Source organism: Abrus precatorius, unplaced genomic scaffold, assembly GCF_003935025.1.
Source record: "Abrus precatorius isolate BTA unplaced genomic scaffold, Abrus_2018 Scaffold3, whole genome shotgun sequence".
Classification (NCBI taxonomy): Eukaryota; Viridiplantae; Streptophyta; class Magnoliopsida; order Fabales; family Fabaceae; genus Abrus; species Abrus precatorius.
The window spans coordinates 30,880,765-30,897,149 of NW_020874373.1; the positions used below are offsets into that span (position 1 = coordinate 30,880,765).

Genomic DNA, 16,385 nt, shown 5'->3' on the forward strand with positions numbered 1-16,385 from the left:
TCATGATATCAATTTTTAAAAAATAAATATAATGTGCAATAATTCACGTTTTTTTTGTGTAATTTTTCTTTTCAAGTTCATAATTTTTTACAATTTTTCTTATATAATAAAATAATCATTATTAATGATAAACTATTTTTTATTATATATTTTTGAATATTCAATTTCACAATATTTAACAACGATGATGTTTTTCCAATTTTATTTATAAATAAATTTAAATTTAGGAGTAATCATATAATACACACCTAATTATGTGCCAAGATTGAAGCATGTTGTCCCCGTTTTAAAAAAAACCAACCAATGATCTGCATCTTCCGCGTACAAAATTTAGTTGTGCAGTTTTAAATCGCTTTTACACAGTATTGCTATCTATCTTGATAGTTAAATTAACCTCCTACGTCATAATACATTAACAAAAAGCTCTCAAAAACAAATGCAAAGTTTCAAGCACAATCCAATTCTAATTTTATCACTAACAAACCTTTTGGACACCAAGCTTGTGTGTATATATATATATATGACATGATTTTCTTACATTATATTATTATATTAGTATATATCTAAAAATTAATGTTTAATTTAAATTTTTTATTTAACAGATTATAATTTATTATTTTACTAACCGTTAAATGTAAGTTAAATTAAAAATTTAGATTAAGTGTAAAAGTTTATATATATATATATATATATATATATATATTATTTTTCTATATTTTATCACTTTATTTATTATAATAAATGATAGTGAAGTTTTAAAGTAAAATATCATACTCTTTCTGACACCCTCACATTTTAATGTTGGTTTAGTTTATTTTAAAAAAATATTTTTTATACTTCAATAATAATAATAATCATAAAAACTATAATTTAAAACTATCACAAACAAAACTATTTGTCAAATTAATGTCATTTTAAACACATTGAGTGTGCTTTATCACTTAATTATTTGTGATTTTTACAGTAACTTTTAATTGTATATCTAACTGAATTCTAACTGATACACGTGATTAAAAAAAAAGTGTCTATTAAAAAGGAAAATATCTATAATATCAAAAACATAAAAATTATGTAAAATTCTTTTCTATGGAATTTAAAATATTTAACGAAACATTTAATACTTTCACTTCCTGTATTCATGAAAATATAATAAAAAAAGTTTCTTATAAATGCTAAACATTTAATATTTTTTAACAAATATTTTTTTAAAAAAATTATAAACATTTAACACGGTATATCATATTGCAATGTAAAATAGAAGTTGACAAGGATACCAGAATGCAATGTAAAATAGATATCATATTCAATGGCTCATAAATTGAATAAGCCATTGTAACCCTTATTAATTGCTTTCAGTTACTTTATAAACTTTTTTGCAAAGCTAATATTGAGTTTAATTATGATATATCATCCAAGTAAAAAACTTATTATTTAACGATCCATTATTATTATTATTATTATTATTTAATAAACTTTTTACCTGTGTATTTATAAGAACAATGTTATTACATTCAATTATATTTATAAGAAACAAAGTCTTATTTAAACATGCATTAGTTGCTAAATCTTTTTTATATCCTTATTTACAGTGAAATTTATTTTAAGAAAATACTCATATTTTACCCATATAAATTAACATATTCATTTATTTAATATAGAAGATATCAATTAATACTGTAACTATTTTTTATTTTAATAAATTAAGTATTTATTTGTTATAAACATAACGTAATATATTATTTGGTGACAATAGAAGAATTTACGCGGATAACTTAAATGCAAAATATGATACGTTTTGCTGAGCTGTGTTGCAAACGAAGAAGGATGTTTCAAAACAAAATCTTATCTAGCTTTGTGTCAAGCATAGCAAAACATTTGTACACAGCTGTTTGGTTCTTTTGCGACCCTTGTCCACCATTAGTTGACCTCTCATTTGATAGCTTTCTGATAGATTTGAAGAACAATTACAGGATATAGATAAGTCACCAAAAAACAAAAAACTCAGGACCCATAATCGCTTTAAGGAAACTTTCCACTTTACTCCACCCACAGAAACCGGGGTTGGAAAAGAATAGAATTCATGAAAAAAAAAATTAAATTTTGACATGAAAAGAAAAATACACAAATCTTGAGGACAGAAAGCATATGAGATTAGAGCTTTCTGTGTTGATTTTGGTCAGGTGGTGGGGCTGTCCAGTATTGCTTAACTGCTATTAGTATCTTTTCTCTTTGGTGAGGTCCCTTTTCATGATCTGCAATTCTAGCATCCCATTGCATTTCATCTGCAAATCTCTTCACCTTCAACAACACATCCACATCATCACGCAAGATTACACTACCTTGTGGCCGCAAAATTCGATCCATCTCAAGAAGAATGTCCTCCATTTTACATCTGTGACACATTGATTTGAGAACATATTAATTTATTTTATAAAATGTATCACTATGAAATAGTTATATGTCAAATTTCAAATTATTCTTTGAAATTTTCTAGTTAACCAATTAAATTGACAATTACCTGCTCTGGTAGAGGCTAAAAACTGAATCACCATGTATGAAGTCATAAGTTCGCGGATATGTGGACATGGCTTCACACCTAAGAGGAGACAAATATTGTTAGTAGTTAACTTTACCGACCATGGGCTGAAAAGTGCAAAGCGACGAAGATTTGGGTTTTAAACTAGTGATAATACTAGATTGAAAACAAGTGTATCTATTAAACAGTTCTCTGTCCATACTAAAGGCCAAAAGTTGGTAGCACTAGTGTTGTGTTTAGGATATAAGTAGAGATAATCAACAATTAAACTTTTTTCATAAAGCTGCTGTTAGTGGGAAGTCCATGACCAAAATTAAAGAAAAAGAAAGTCCTCTGAAGGGAGCTTGTCACAAAAGTGCAAGTAAAAGTGTATGCATCATCCTTGAATTTTGGTGGGTCAAGACCACAATGTACTTTGAATCAAATTGAGGTAAAGTAAACTCACTCGTGAACTTATCAATAATTCAGAATTTTAAGAATTGCTTTAACTTTATAAAAGTAAATTAATCTCAAGAAGTGCATTAGAGTGTATTCAAAATGATGTGTTACTAATATTTTTCTTTTAAATATGTCAACGTGAGATATCCTGTTGCACACAACTAGCCATATTGCTTAAAGACTATATTGCTTACCTTTAATAAGCCACTATACTTTTCCCTAAAATGAGTCCCTCCCCACTAATGTATCCCATTGAGTAAATGGAAGAAAGACATACCAGTTCTGATAGGTTCCAATCAATCCACGTTCATATATGACACCAAGTGTGTTGATCTCAGCCTCAACAGGGACAGTGTTCATGACCCACAGAGGATCATCAATTAGTGCAGCTGCAAAGCCTCCCAAATGAGGATTCATATCAAGCAGATTACGGTACCTCCCTCTCTCTGCTAGCTGATAGTCCAAGGTCTTGTAGTATGCCACTCTATTCTTCCATAACTCGGTATTTTCTTTGAACATTTCACCCGTAATCCCTTCCAAACTTCCCCTACTAATCCTTGGTGGAATTGATGTTAGCCTCTCAGGCCACTTTGCCAATTCGCCACCACTAACTTCTTTGATGTCATTTACCTCTGGCAGTGGTGTCAAGCAGGTATCCATTTTAGTGTACCTGCAAAGAAAAGGAATGTTGAAGAAAGCAAACCAAAGAGAAGAAGGTGTATAAAACAAACAAACAAAATATGTCACTGTAGGGGCCCAAAAAGAATCTTCCTTTTTGAGCTGATCAACAGGATTCAGGAACCTAAAAGGAATGGAGTGGGAATCAAGGTGGAAAATCCTACACCGGCTTAGGTGGCTAGATCATACTTATTTATGCTCACTACTGACTAGTCTCTTTATCATTCAAGTGGTTTTGGTATCACTACTAAACTCTAATTGGCAGCAAGCATAATTTGCTTTTTATCCTTTAAAAAGAGAAACTGCAAAAGCTATGCCCAAAAGCAAAATCAATACTACAAGGAACTAACAATGACAGTTATTGCAAGTCAATCTTTCCTTAAAACTGCCAAAAGAATGCAACCTTATCTAAGAAGAATTATCTGCCTAGCATTAACTGTAAAAACTCAAAAAGAGAAGCTATATTACCATGCTGTGTCTGGATCCTGTGCCTCACAGAAGGGTCTATTCTTGAAGACCTTTCGCGTTATTTTGCAATGTATATGATTGGTGGGCTTCTGCCAAATTGCAAGGTCATTCTTCTGTACCAATTTTTTCCAGCATAGGCTTTTTGCCACTTTCTCTATCCCATCCTGTTCATCTTTGAGACTCTCACGAGTCCTCTCCCAACCTTTCCAGTGGTTCTCCCAGTTTATTGGAGGCCCTGATAGAATCCAATACCCACCAGAACGCAGTACACGATCAACTTCATTCAAATAAATCCCCTCTGCCAATCACCATTGCAAAACCAAAAACAAATTTAGTGCCTATTTTGAAGAAATAATAGCTTATTTTTGCTAACTCTCTAAGAGAACCTTTGAAAAAAATAAATAAAAATCTAAACCAATGTATAACATTCATGGGCTTATGAAAATAGCTTATGACTCCTATAAATTCCTCTCAACTTATTACAATAAGTTTCTTAGCATAGCTTATCAAAATAAGCTATTTTAACTTATTATCAAATTTAAGGTTAAATTCATAGTATAAATAATCATATAAAAAATTATTAAATAAATACTTGACTTAGTTACATATCCAAACACACTTTTGTTCTACACATTCACATAAACTGGCTTCCTAACAATTGTGCATATATATGTGTGAATGTAAATACCATTCTGGCCCCATGGAATGAGGCAACGTGAGCAGTGGGCCATGTCAAAGGCTCTTGAAGGGTAAGGAAGCCTAATTGAGGCAAGAACTCCAATCAATGCAGGAACTCCTCGTTCAAGAGCAAATTGAACCTGAGCTTCATGTGTATCTCTTGGTGCAAATGACACTGCTATTATGTCACGTGACAGAAGATAAGCCCCCCAACTAGCAACCTGAATATTAAATTATAACTTTAGGCCAAGTGAAAAACTTGTCATACACAGAACATGAAATTTTCAATAGATACACGCATTCCATGTTACCAAAAAAAGGTGATGTTAATGGATGTGACTGCTCATGTTGCCACAGCACGAAACAAAAGGAACATGTTTGATATCCCATAAGAAATAAGCTAAAGAGGAGGCTCAATTAAAACGTCTTCTAATATATTTTATCTCACAGTTATTGACCAAAAAATTTATTAGGTGGCAAAAGGGAGAGAGGTTCGGTGAAGTAACTTGTAAATCAGGTGAGGGAAGCATGATTGAGATGGTTGGGTAGTAATCAACGATTCAACATCTAACTCTATTATCTTGTACTGTGCTTTCCACTAATACTCCAACAAACAACATAACTTCAAAGAATATTATCATTATGATTAGCACTAAGTGAATTAAAAATCACAATTAATAGTTCACATCAAATGAATGGGAAAACACAGAAAAAATATCCAATATTTCACTAAGCAAACTGTACTTTTCCCTCGGGTCAAGAAGACACTTTACTTCAGTTTGAAGAATTTAAGTAGATTGTTTTGCAAACTAGTTCTAGTTGATTCCAAGTTTCCCTTTTCTCTCTCCACAAGTGGACAAATTTATAGTTCCAACTTTCAAGTTTTGAACATTGCTTAAGACCTTATCTATTAAGGTATTTGCAAACATCCATGTTCATCTTATTTCAGCCGCATCCTATGAAATTATGTAATTCCTAAGAAAATTTCGTCACGAGGTGAGGATGAGACGGCCAACTCAATCACAATCATATACTAGAGACATGCCATTGGCATATTCGCAAAATGAATTAAGATTATAAAATAGATTATAACCAGTCTTTTTATCTATTATTTTTTATTAGTCCAACCAGTCTTCTATCTTATTTGGAAATAAACGAAAGAGAATATATCAAAATTCAAATTTTTACGCCCACTTGATCTCGAAAATAATACATTCCCATGTATAAAATCTCATTGTCTCAAAGCATCAATCAAAGGAAAAAATATCTACCCCATTTGCGATTTAGAATCCCAATTAACTCGCATTTTCTTTTTCGTTCTTAAACATTCCAAATCAGACAAAAATTCAAATTTATTACCAAAACCAAATTCCACAAAAAGAAAGTTGATTTTTTTTAAAAATCCCAATTGGTCAATGGTGGACCAATCACATTCCTACTCAGAATTCATAATTGTTTAGTTGTTAAACCACCATAGAGGGGAGGTGAACCACCCGGTTCACCAAAAAAAAAAGAAGATATAAAGTATAAAAACAAAAAGAACCGACTCAAAACGGGTCAAGAAAAACCGAACCGGTAAACCGGTTCAAGAACGTACCCCACATCCAGTGTCTAAGGCGGTTCTGATGGACCCGTCTTTAAGGTTAATGAGGTCTCCGATATCATCGATATACGCGCTTGCGCCACGTGGAAACATGGTCCCACCACCGGGGAACCTGAACCGGTCCCCTTCGAACCGAACCCAATTCTGGTTCTTCTTCTCTATCGTCAACTCCTTATGCGGCACGTTCGCGTACCACGCCGCATCGCGACTCGACGGCCACCGCAGCGGTACTCGGTATCCGAATGGCGCTGGAATCCGGCACCGGAAAATCTCCTCCGGCGCCGGACAGTGCCTCTCCCTGTATATCAGCCGGTCTCGGGGGAACTTCAGAGACCGCTGCACGTCCTCGCAGGGCGTGTATTCTGACATCGCCGGGTCGCATGGCGGCGCGTGTATGTCACGCGCCTTCGTGGGGGGAGGGTCGGGGACGAAGTGGTGTGCGGAGAAGTCGAGGTCAGGGGAAGGGGTTGCAACGGCGGTGGAGGTGGAATTGAGGCAGGTTCGGTGGCCGGAGGCGAGGTTGCGATTGGCGGAGATGGCGATGGTGGTTGGCGAGTGTTGCCAGAGACCGAGAAGGTAGAAGAGTGTGCAGAGGAAGGTTGTGAAGGTGAGAAGGTAGAGTCTTGTTAGTTGATTGTTTGGTTTCTTGGATATGCAATTCTGAACAAGAATTGCCCAATTCGCCATTCTCTTTCTTTCAATGGTTACAAGTTTTGATCATTCACGCAGAAACTGGAAGAGAGAAAGAGGGGTTCATGTGTTGTGGAGTTTTCAAGACTTGTATGTTATATATCTCTTCATGGGGTTGTGTGAGTAACAACATGAAAGACGCGTTAATTTTTATATTTATATATACACACAGAGAGAGAGAGAGAGAGAGGTGTGAGTATCAGGTTCTTGTTTCTTGCTTCTACTGGGGTGTGTGTATCTGTGTGTTTGAATTGAATAGACCATGAAGAGACTCGTTGAGTTGTATTGTAATGCCAAGCACATTGTCTTATGACATTATTCTCTTTTTTCTTCATTGAAAATTATTTTAAAAATAAAAAATATAATTTTTATGTGACCAAGTTTTACGTGTTTAATTTAATTCTTTGATTTGGATTTAATTTTACATCAAATCAGATTAATTAATCATGAATATTACCAAAAAAATATGGAATTAAGTAAGTAGAGATAAATATCATGAAAATATAACGAGTGTAAATTAAACGGGCAAAAAGGGAATGTTTGGGAAAATTTTATCTCAAGAAGAAAATGGAAAATCCAGATTTGTAATGTATGTTTTGTTTTTTTTCCTATTTAAAAATAAATATTGTCTAAAATTGTATTCTTATTTTAAAACAGACACGGTATTAATCAAGACTCATTGACTAAACTGACAATTTGATAGAGATGAAAGGGAAGAAAAACTGATACTTTTCTCCTATTTATCGTGTGTGGTACATGTTGATGGAGAACGTTCCAATGTGATTTGTAAAGTTTTTGGAGATTAATAGGCCTTCAAAAGGAAATATATTTGATTTTTTTATAATTTTCTTATCAGATGATAATTCACTTACTTACAGAATAATCCTCTATTCAGTCGTTAAATTACATGATCTTGACCCTGAGAGTAAAAATATAAATGTTTTAGATTGGATATTTGTGCATTTGAAATTAAGATGTCATTTAATGTGTTTGAAAGATTATAAATAATTAATGAAGAATTTTAAGTATTAAATTGTATTTAAAAAGAAAAATGTTAAAAGAAACTAAAAAGTAAATCTTTATTAAAATTTTTTATAGCTTTAAAAATAAAAAAATTATATTTTTAATAAAAATTACTATATTTAAATGTTTAATCTCAACTTTAAAGATTGAGAATAATAAAATTCATTAAAAAAATACAGCTAAGAATATAGTAATAAATAATTTATTTTTTTTAATTTCATATAATATTGTATATTATACAGGATAAAATGTTATATATAGTAATTTTTTATTAAAAATTATAAAATTTAATATAATTAAATGTACTGATTCTATTAAATATTATAATTTCCAATGAAATTTTTTTGTATATAATTTTCATTTGTGCAATGTCGCATAAATTCAAAATATTTTAAATAATAATCTAATTTTTGTACTAGTATTTTAAATACGAATATTTACAAAAATATTTAAAAGTTTTCGTAATTTAAGAAAGATCTTTCTTTCATATTAATTTTTTTAATTTTAAATTTTTATGGACAAGGAAAAGGGGTGGGGTTTAGTCACAGGTTGTTTTTATTTTTTGTTTTTTTGCGATGGGGGTGGGGATAGTAATTTAAGAATATCTTATTTTGTTACAAGTAAATTTTTATGCAGTATATAGGTATTATTAAATTAAAATAATTTTTAATAAAAATTAAATATGTTAATTTTTTTAAAAAAATATAATGAATTTTAAAAATAAATATTCTAATTAATAATTATTATTATTTTATTAAATTAAATAAAGAGATAAATCTTTTAAAAAATAAAACATAAACTATAAAAATTTAAATATATCAGCAGAAATAAATAAATAAGTATTTAATGCATAAAAACTACATAACATAATATTAAAAAAAAATCGTTATAAATACTTTTGTCCAAAACAGTTGTTGTTTAAAAATTAAGACATAAATTATCTACAAAGATACACACTAGTAAACATATTATGACTATGATCTTTGAATATAATTAAAGAGACACTCTTTTTGGTAATAAAAAGAAGGGATACACTTTATGATAATGATCTTCGAGAAGAATTCAAAAATTTCGTGTTAAGTTCTTTACCCTCTGATATTGGTCATCCTTAGATTTAAAGACAAAGTGCAGTTAATATATATATATATATATTAAGGTAAACGAAGTACAATTAATATCATTCCACAATGTAATTTAAAAATAGTTATTTCTTTTCATACACAAATTCAAATCTCATAATAAATACACTCCTTAAAAAAATTTGCAACATTTAATACCAATAATATCTTAATATTTTAATTAAAAAAATCATTATACATAAATCTTCATTACATAGCTTTGACATTCTTGAAAATATACACCTCCTGAACAAAAAAAAATTAAATATTGAATAACCAGAAACTTGTACGTCGTGCCATGCCGTCTTTCCACTTTCTTGTATCTTATGTGAAGCTAACACCTATGATGTTTTAAAATTAGGTGTAATTATATTCCAAGCTTCATGTGCTGCTGACATCGTTATAAACAAGCTGGCAACGTGACTGGTTCATCATCCTATTTGCTTCATTTTCTTATCCAATTTTCAATGGATTGGTACATACGTACAACTTCCACGTAGCGAGGTCCCCATTATCCCACAATTTTGTGATATTTAATTATCATTATTTATAAATTATAGCATAATCCAATTTGCAAGAGATATTTTAGCCTAAAGTGATACATAAAATAGCCAAACTCCAAAGGATTATTTAGAAAGTAAACTCAATCAATCAAACACGGCTCTGTGCATGTATCTGGTTGGTCGGCAAAAACATCCTAGTTTTCTGTACATAAATAGTTATTGAATTTTTAAGATGGTTTGTTCCCTTATACGCCCATTGGTTTACACTGTTACGTGAATGAGATTGAAGATTAGAACACATGCTATACCAACACTAATTTCTTCCATGTTGGTTACCTCAGTGTTCTTGTTTTTTTGGCTTTCTATTCCAACGTCAGTTTCATATGACGTATCAGAAAGAATAATGTGGTACCATTATCTGGAGATTAATCCATAAGGTAAGCCAAAATTTGGAGGCCGTAACTATGGCTAGCTACATCTTGGTAAGCACATTATACACACTATTTTATTATGAATTTTTTAATATATATAAAATTTTATATGATAAAAAGTTAAGTATAATATTCTTTTATTAAAAATTATATTATTTAATGGTTTAATATATTACATTTTATTATATAATATTCTATAGTCGCAAGTTTAAATTCTAACAAATACAACTATTTTGACTACTCAGAAAGAAGACTTTGACGTGCATACTAATTTACCTACTTTAAATAGATTTATATATATAGAATATAATTTTTTTAAATTAATATAAATATAAAAATTCTTACATAAGTTATAATTTATTATTTTATTAACCGTTAAATATAAATTAAATAAAATTTTAAATTAATTTAAGAATTTTTAGATTTACAAAAAAATTATTCACCTATATATATGTTATTATCTTTAAATATATTTAAAAAACATATATAAAAGTATAAAATTATTATATGATTTTTGATGTATTTTTTTAATATACTTTTAGTTATTAATTATTTTTTTGAAAATTATACAATTATAAATAAATATATTAAGAGTAAAAAAGGTAAATATAATAAATTATAAGAGGAAGGTAGTGAAAAAATAAAAGAATAAAAACGGTTGAGGGATTTGGCAGTTAAGGCATTTTAAAGTGAAAGTCTAAAGCAGCTGTAATTTTGAATGGTTTGACATTTAAAAAAGAGGAAAGAAACACAGGTCCCGATGGTATTTGAATGATTGCGTCAATGGAAAAATACAAAGAATGAATAACAGAACTTACTTTTCCAAAGCGCACAAGTTTTTAAGTTGATCCCTTTCCCCTATAAACATTTTAACCCTCATTCATTGTTCAACTCAACCAACGCGTTAGCTCGTGAACAACGTTTACTTGCCAATAAATTATGGACGATTCTCGGAAATTGTCAAGTGAGGAGTTATACTTTTTAACATATATTTTTAATATATTGTTAATTAAGATTTTTTTTAAATTATAAAATAAGAAAAAAATATTAATTCTAAAAAATATTTAAATTAAAAGTAAGATTCAGAATTTATTAAACTTATTGTTTAATACTTTTTAAAAATATTTTTAATTATAATTTATTAAAAATTATAAAAAATACATTATTGTAACTATTTTTATTTTTAATTTAATAATTTTTATTATATTTTTATATAAATTTTAACTAATAATTAAAAATATATTAAAAATATGTTTCCTAACACTTCTCTCTACTTTAATTTTGTTGTATCCACAAGAATGTAAATTTATAGCTGTGATATAATTTTCCTAATGTCAATTCATGCACACAATATAATAAAATAATAAATATTATTTTTATTAAAATTTTAATAATTAGTATTATTAATATATGAAATTTAGTAACATCTTATAATTTTGCAGATTCAAAATCTCAATCACATGTTCAATTATTAATTTAAAATTTAATTATATTCTCTTAAATTTATTCACCTAATTTGATGATGGATTAAGTTATCATTGTTGAAATTTAAGTAATAAAAGTCTAAAAAATATCTTCAATATAAAAGATCATATAAAATTAAGTAATTTTTACTTAGAATATTATAAAAATTATGTTCAATTTTTACTTGTTCTATTTTAATTCCTCTTTATTTTTTATTTTTAATAAGATACAAACTTATTTTTTAAATATACTATAAACTTAAATAAATATATAATTTTGCATTGTTATACTTTGAACTATGGTGTTTATAATTGGAATTAATTAAATTTAAAAATATCATATACTCAATCTAATTATCTTAAAAATTAACACTTTGATATAATCAAAATAAAAGTAATGACTAGAGAGATGTTGTTAAACAATAAAAAATATATAAAATTCATTCACTGTAATTTTTACTTAAGTGACACGTTATTCACTTAAATGAATTATAGACAGTAATGAACTAACAAATTTTGTCAAAATTGATTTTAGCCAAATATTATTTGCTTAAGCAAATATTATAATATATTGTATGACTTAAGTGAAATAATTTCAGTAAGTAATTTTTCTCTTATAATTTTCACTTAAGCTAACAAAATTAGCTTAAAAAAATTATAAAAATTGTACAATGCAGAAGCAACCATTGTGCATGGAAGGCATAAGAAAGATTTTTCATGATGAATTGAGATTATGAGTAAAAATGGATGTGAAAATATTAATTATAAAAATTATTAACTTCATACATAGAATTTATATAAAACTCTAAAGATTTAAAATAACTTTCAATATTCTATTAAATCAAAAAAAATTTTTATTACAAATTGAAACTGGATTAGTGCATATAAATACATACCTTCTTAAAATCACTACATAGATACAAGATAAATACAAGTAATACAACTTATAAAAGGTAACAAGTTTTGAAAATATAAAATAACAAGTTTTAAAAGTTCAAAGAGTAATTTTGTAAATTTTTATAAAAAATTAAATAATAAATATATGAAAACGAATATTATTAAGTTACAGGTCAAATATTTTACTCGTTTATATTTAAAATATATCTAACAATTTAAAAAAATCTCACTTACTCATGCACCACTTACTTTGATAACTCATATTAGCCTCAACCATAAATTTTAATAAAAATTTACTCTTTATATTTTATGATATGTCTTTATACATATGTGATGAAACTGTTAATAATATAAAAAAATTATTAATTTTAACTTTTAAAATTGAGTTTAAACACATAAAAATAGTAATTTTATTGAAAAAAATTATTATACTTTACAATCTAAGATAATAAATATCTTTTTTCTTATTAAGTTTTATTACTTTTGAGTGTTTAAATTCAATTTTAAGGACATTAACAAATTTATAATGTAATACTTTCTTTAGTTTGTTCATTACAAACAATTACCAATATTTTTTTTAAAATTATAAGAGATGAAGAATGATTTTCACATGTATATATTAAGCGTTAATTTTTTTGTATTTTTATTTATTGTAAGATTTATATTGACTCTATATTCATCTATTATCAATATAAAAGTGAATATATATATATATATATATATATATATAATTTATTTAAAGTATAAGTAACTAATTTAACTATTTATTACTATTTATAGTATACAACTATTTTTATTGATATTGATAAATTATGACCTTTTTGTTTCAGTTTTTTTAAAAAGTAAGTTTTATGATATAACTATTTTTATTAATATTGATAAATTAGGACCCATTTGTTTCAACTTTAGAAATAAAAAAGTTTGAGGATATATAAAGAATGATAAATTTTATAAAATTAGAAGTTACTTTTTATTTAGTTTTAATTATAAAAAGTACTTTTTAAATGCGTAATTATAATTTCAATTTTTTTAGAAGCTATTCAAAATAACTTCTCTAAAAATTTAAAATAAAATATTTTCAAATTTTGATTTTTTTTATAATCTTAACCATATAATATAAAAAACTGAAAGTGATTTTTTAAAAGTGTTTTTTTCATGAAAAAACTTAAACAGACGAGCTTGTAATTATTTTTTTATAAAAAAATGAAGGAAATAATAATAATTTTTTTATTAATATATATTAATACAATGTATAATAATGTTAATTTATATTTATAATATCTATACTTAAAAGTCTATTTATATTTTCTGTTAGGGAGCGATCCCAAAAGCATGTAAAGGAATGGTAAAATAATTTTTTTAAAAATTATAACATACATAATTATATTAATGGCAAACTTTTTTTGTGTATTATATGGATAATTTATAATTTAAGTAAAACTTAAAAAATATAAATTATTATAATAGTAGATAAGAAATATAATTTATATTAAATAATGATTTTAATTTTATTATAATAAAAATAAATTAAAATTAAGAATTTTAATATTAAAAGAATAAATCATACAAATGAATTATGTAAATTAACCATTAATTTGTCATGATGTATTAAAATTTAAATTTATAGATTTTTTTATTAACAGCTGCATAAGTTAATATCTGAACTTTAGGAATATTATTTCAGAAAAAGAAATAAGTAAATAGTAAAATAAATACGATGGACTGTGACTAATCATACCATCTGTTGAAACAAAATATAGAAATCACAAATTCTCGAAAAATGTAAGTTTATATTGAGACTCGTATTACAGTACCAACAGAAAGACACCGTTCATCGTCTGAGAGCTTACGATAAGTGTAAAGATATATATTTGGCAACATTATGGGTTTGGTAGTAAAAATGTTTTGTAGAATATGAGTGCTAATTGTTTGTTCATATATTGGGTGGGTGTGGTGCTAGCTTAACAAGACTGGTGTTGGCAACGAGGACTCGCCAATCACCAATGTTGTATGTATAAACATTGTAACTCACAAAATTTCTATTACAATTTAGAATCATCAAGTGACACTACATGATAGACCCTTTATTAGTTTTGCAGAGAAGAGACACGTTGAAGTTTTCAATTTTGCTTGTAAACGCGGTTTTGGTGACATGATAAGGACTAGGAGTACTGCAACATGGGATGGCTATTGGCTACTGAGGAGGACATTCTTTTCATAGAACTTCTTGGCATTAAGTATGATCTTATTATATAGGTTTGAAACATAGAATTTAGAGATGTTATATGTGAATCATACTCATTTCAAGCAGTCACATTGTTACAGTAGAAGCCGAATTGAAAATTTCACATGTACGCAGCATTTCTGGTTGATATTTGAACATTAATGGATCAAGAATGATTATTAGTCATCAAACTAAAACATATGCATCAGAAGCCAATCAAGGAGTAGATGGCAAAAGTTGTGCGTTTGTCTTTTAACTTTTATATATATATATATATATATATATATATATATCAATATAAGTTTAAAAATTCTTACACATAATCTGAGCTTTTCATTTAATTTAAATCTAACGGTTAGTAAAGGAATAAATTATAACCCGTTAAGTATAAGTTAAATGAAAGTTGGTATAAGATCCTGCCTATATAATTTTTCTCTTTTAACTTTTAAACATGTTTAAATAAGTTATTTTTTTTATTAGTTATATATATGTATTTTTTTAGTGTTATTACTTTTTTTTCATTGTTTTTTCTTTGTTTTTATGTGACGTAATTTTATTTTTCATATACTTGTTTTTTTTTTTTTTTTTTTAATTCTCTCCCTCTCTTCTATCCTTTCTTTTTTCTCCTTGTTGGTATGATACATGTGTGGATGAAAGTGTGATTAGTGGTTGTGTAGTGATCGAGGATAGAGAAAAATAGTGCATTTTGATGTTGTTTCAGTGTTTGAACATGTCATGAAAACATGAGCGCAATTTAGGAAAGAAGAGGAAACGAAGAACGAAGATAGATAAGAAGAGAATGAGCAAAGACATTAGGAGAAGAAGAAATTAAGAGGAGAGGAGGAAGATAAAAGAGAAAAAAAAAAAACAACTAAAATCGATGAGAGTTAACATGGTTGGAATTAAAATTAAAAGGAACAACATAGTTAAAAAATATATTTGAAAGTTAAATAATTAAAATAAAAAATTCAAAATTAATTGATACTAGATATTAAATTTAAATATTTATATGACTTAATAAATTTTTATATAATACAAAATTAATTAACTTAATTGTTGATTTATTTTATATTTTTTTACTATTATATATATATATATATAATTTTATATAATTTAAAATTTATAGGTATATTATTCAAAATTTAATATTTAGCAATATTTTAAAAATATATTATTTATCAGAATAAAGTAATATGATAAAGTATTTATTATTTTTATTTATTTTAAATTTTATAAAATTGATATACTTGAACATTCAAATTATTATTAAATAATTTAATTTTATATTCTATAAAAATTATTAAATATTATAAATACTTAAGTTTTGAAATCTAATATCAATAAATTCTAACTAAAAAAAATTAAAATATTAATTGAAAAAAATAAAATTAAAGGACCAATATACCATTTTTACGTTAGGGAGTAGGATAGGAAGGAGGCTTCCACTCCCCTCAAATCCATCGTATTAAAAAGATATTATATTAATTTATAAAAAATTAATGTTTAATATTTTTCTTTATTAATAAAATAATAATTTTTAGGGTTTCTATAACGTTTGACCATTATATATTCGTCCGTTGACTACAAATTAAAAAAATTATTAATAAATTCTTATTACACTCGAATGAAAGGACA

The 16,385-nt window shown here is 26.8% G+C and overlaps 1 protein-coding gene across 1 annotated transcript; it reads right to left on the reverse strand.

Moving 5' to 3' along the window:
• Positions 1-1,833: 1,833 nt before the first annotated feature.
• LOC113862019 (probable methyltransferase PMT15) lies at positions 1,834-7,350 on the reverse strand. Its single transcript, XM_027495169.1, has 6 exons — positions 6,396-7,350; positions 4,809-5,019; positions 4,121-4,418; positions 3,252-3,644; positions 2,519-2,596; positions 1,834-2,392 (listed from the first exon to the last, which is right to left on the reverse strand). Exons 1-6 carry the CDS (start codon positions 7,086-7,088, stop codon positions 2,152-2,154), a joined length of 1,914 nt encoding a protein of 637 aa, XP_027350970.1. The 5' UTR covers positions 7,089-7,350; the 3' UTR covers positions 1,834-2,151.
• Positions 7,351-16,385: the final 9,035 nt, after the last annotated feature.

Coding starts and splice junctions, on each gene's coding strand:
- LOC113862019 (XM_027495169.1), bottom strand. CDS start 7,088: ATGGCGAATTGGGCAATTCTTGTTCAGAATTGCATATCCAAGAAACCA. Junction 3,645..4,120: donor CAGGATCCAGACACAGCATG/GTAATATAGCTT, acceptor TTTTCTTTGCAG/GTACACTAAAATGGATACCT. Junction 2,393..2,518: donor TTTAGCCTCTACCAGAGCAG/GTAATTGTCAAT, acceptor AATGTGTCACAG/ATGTAAAATGGAGGACATTC.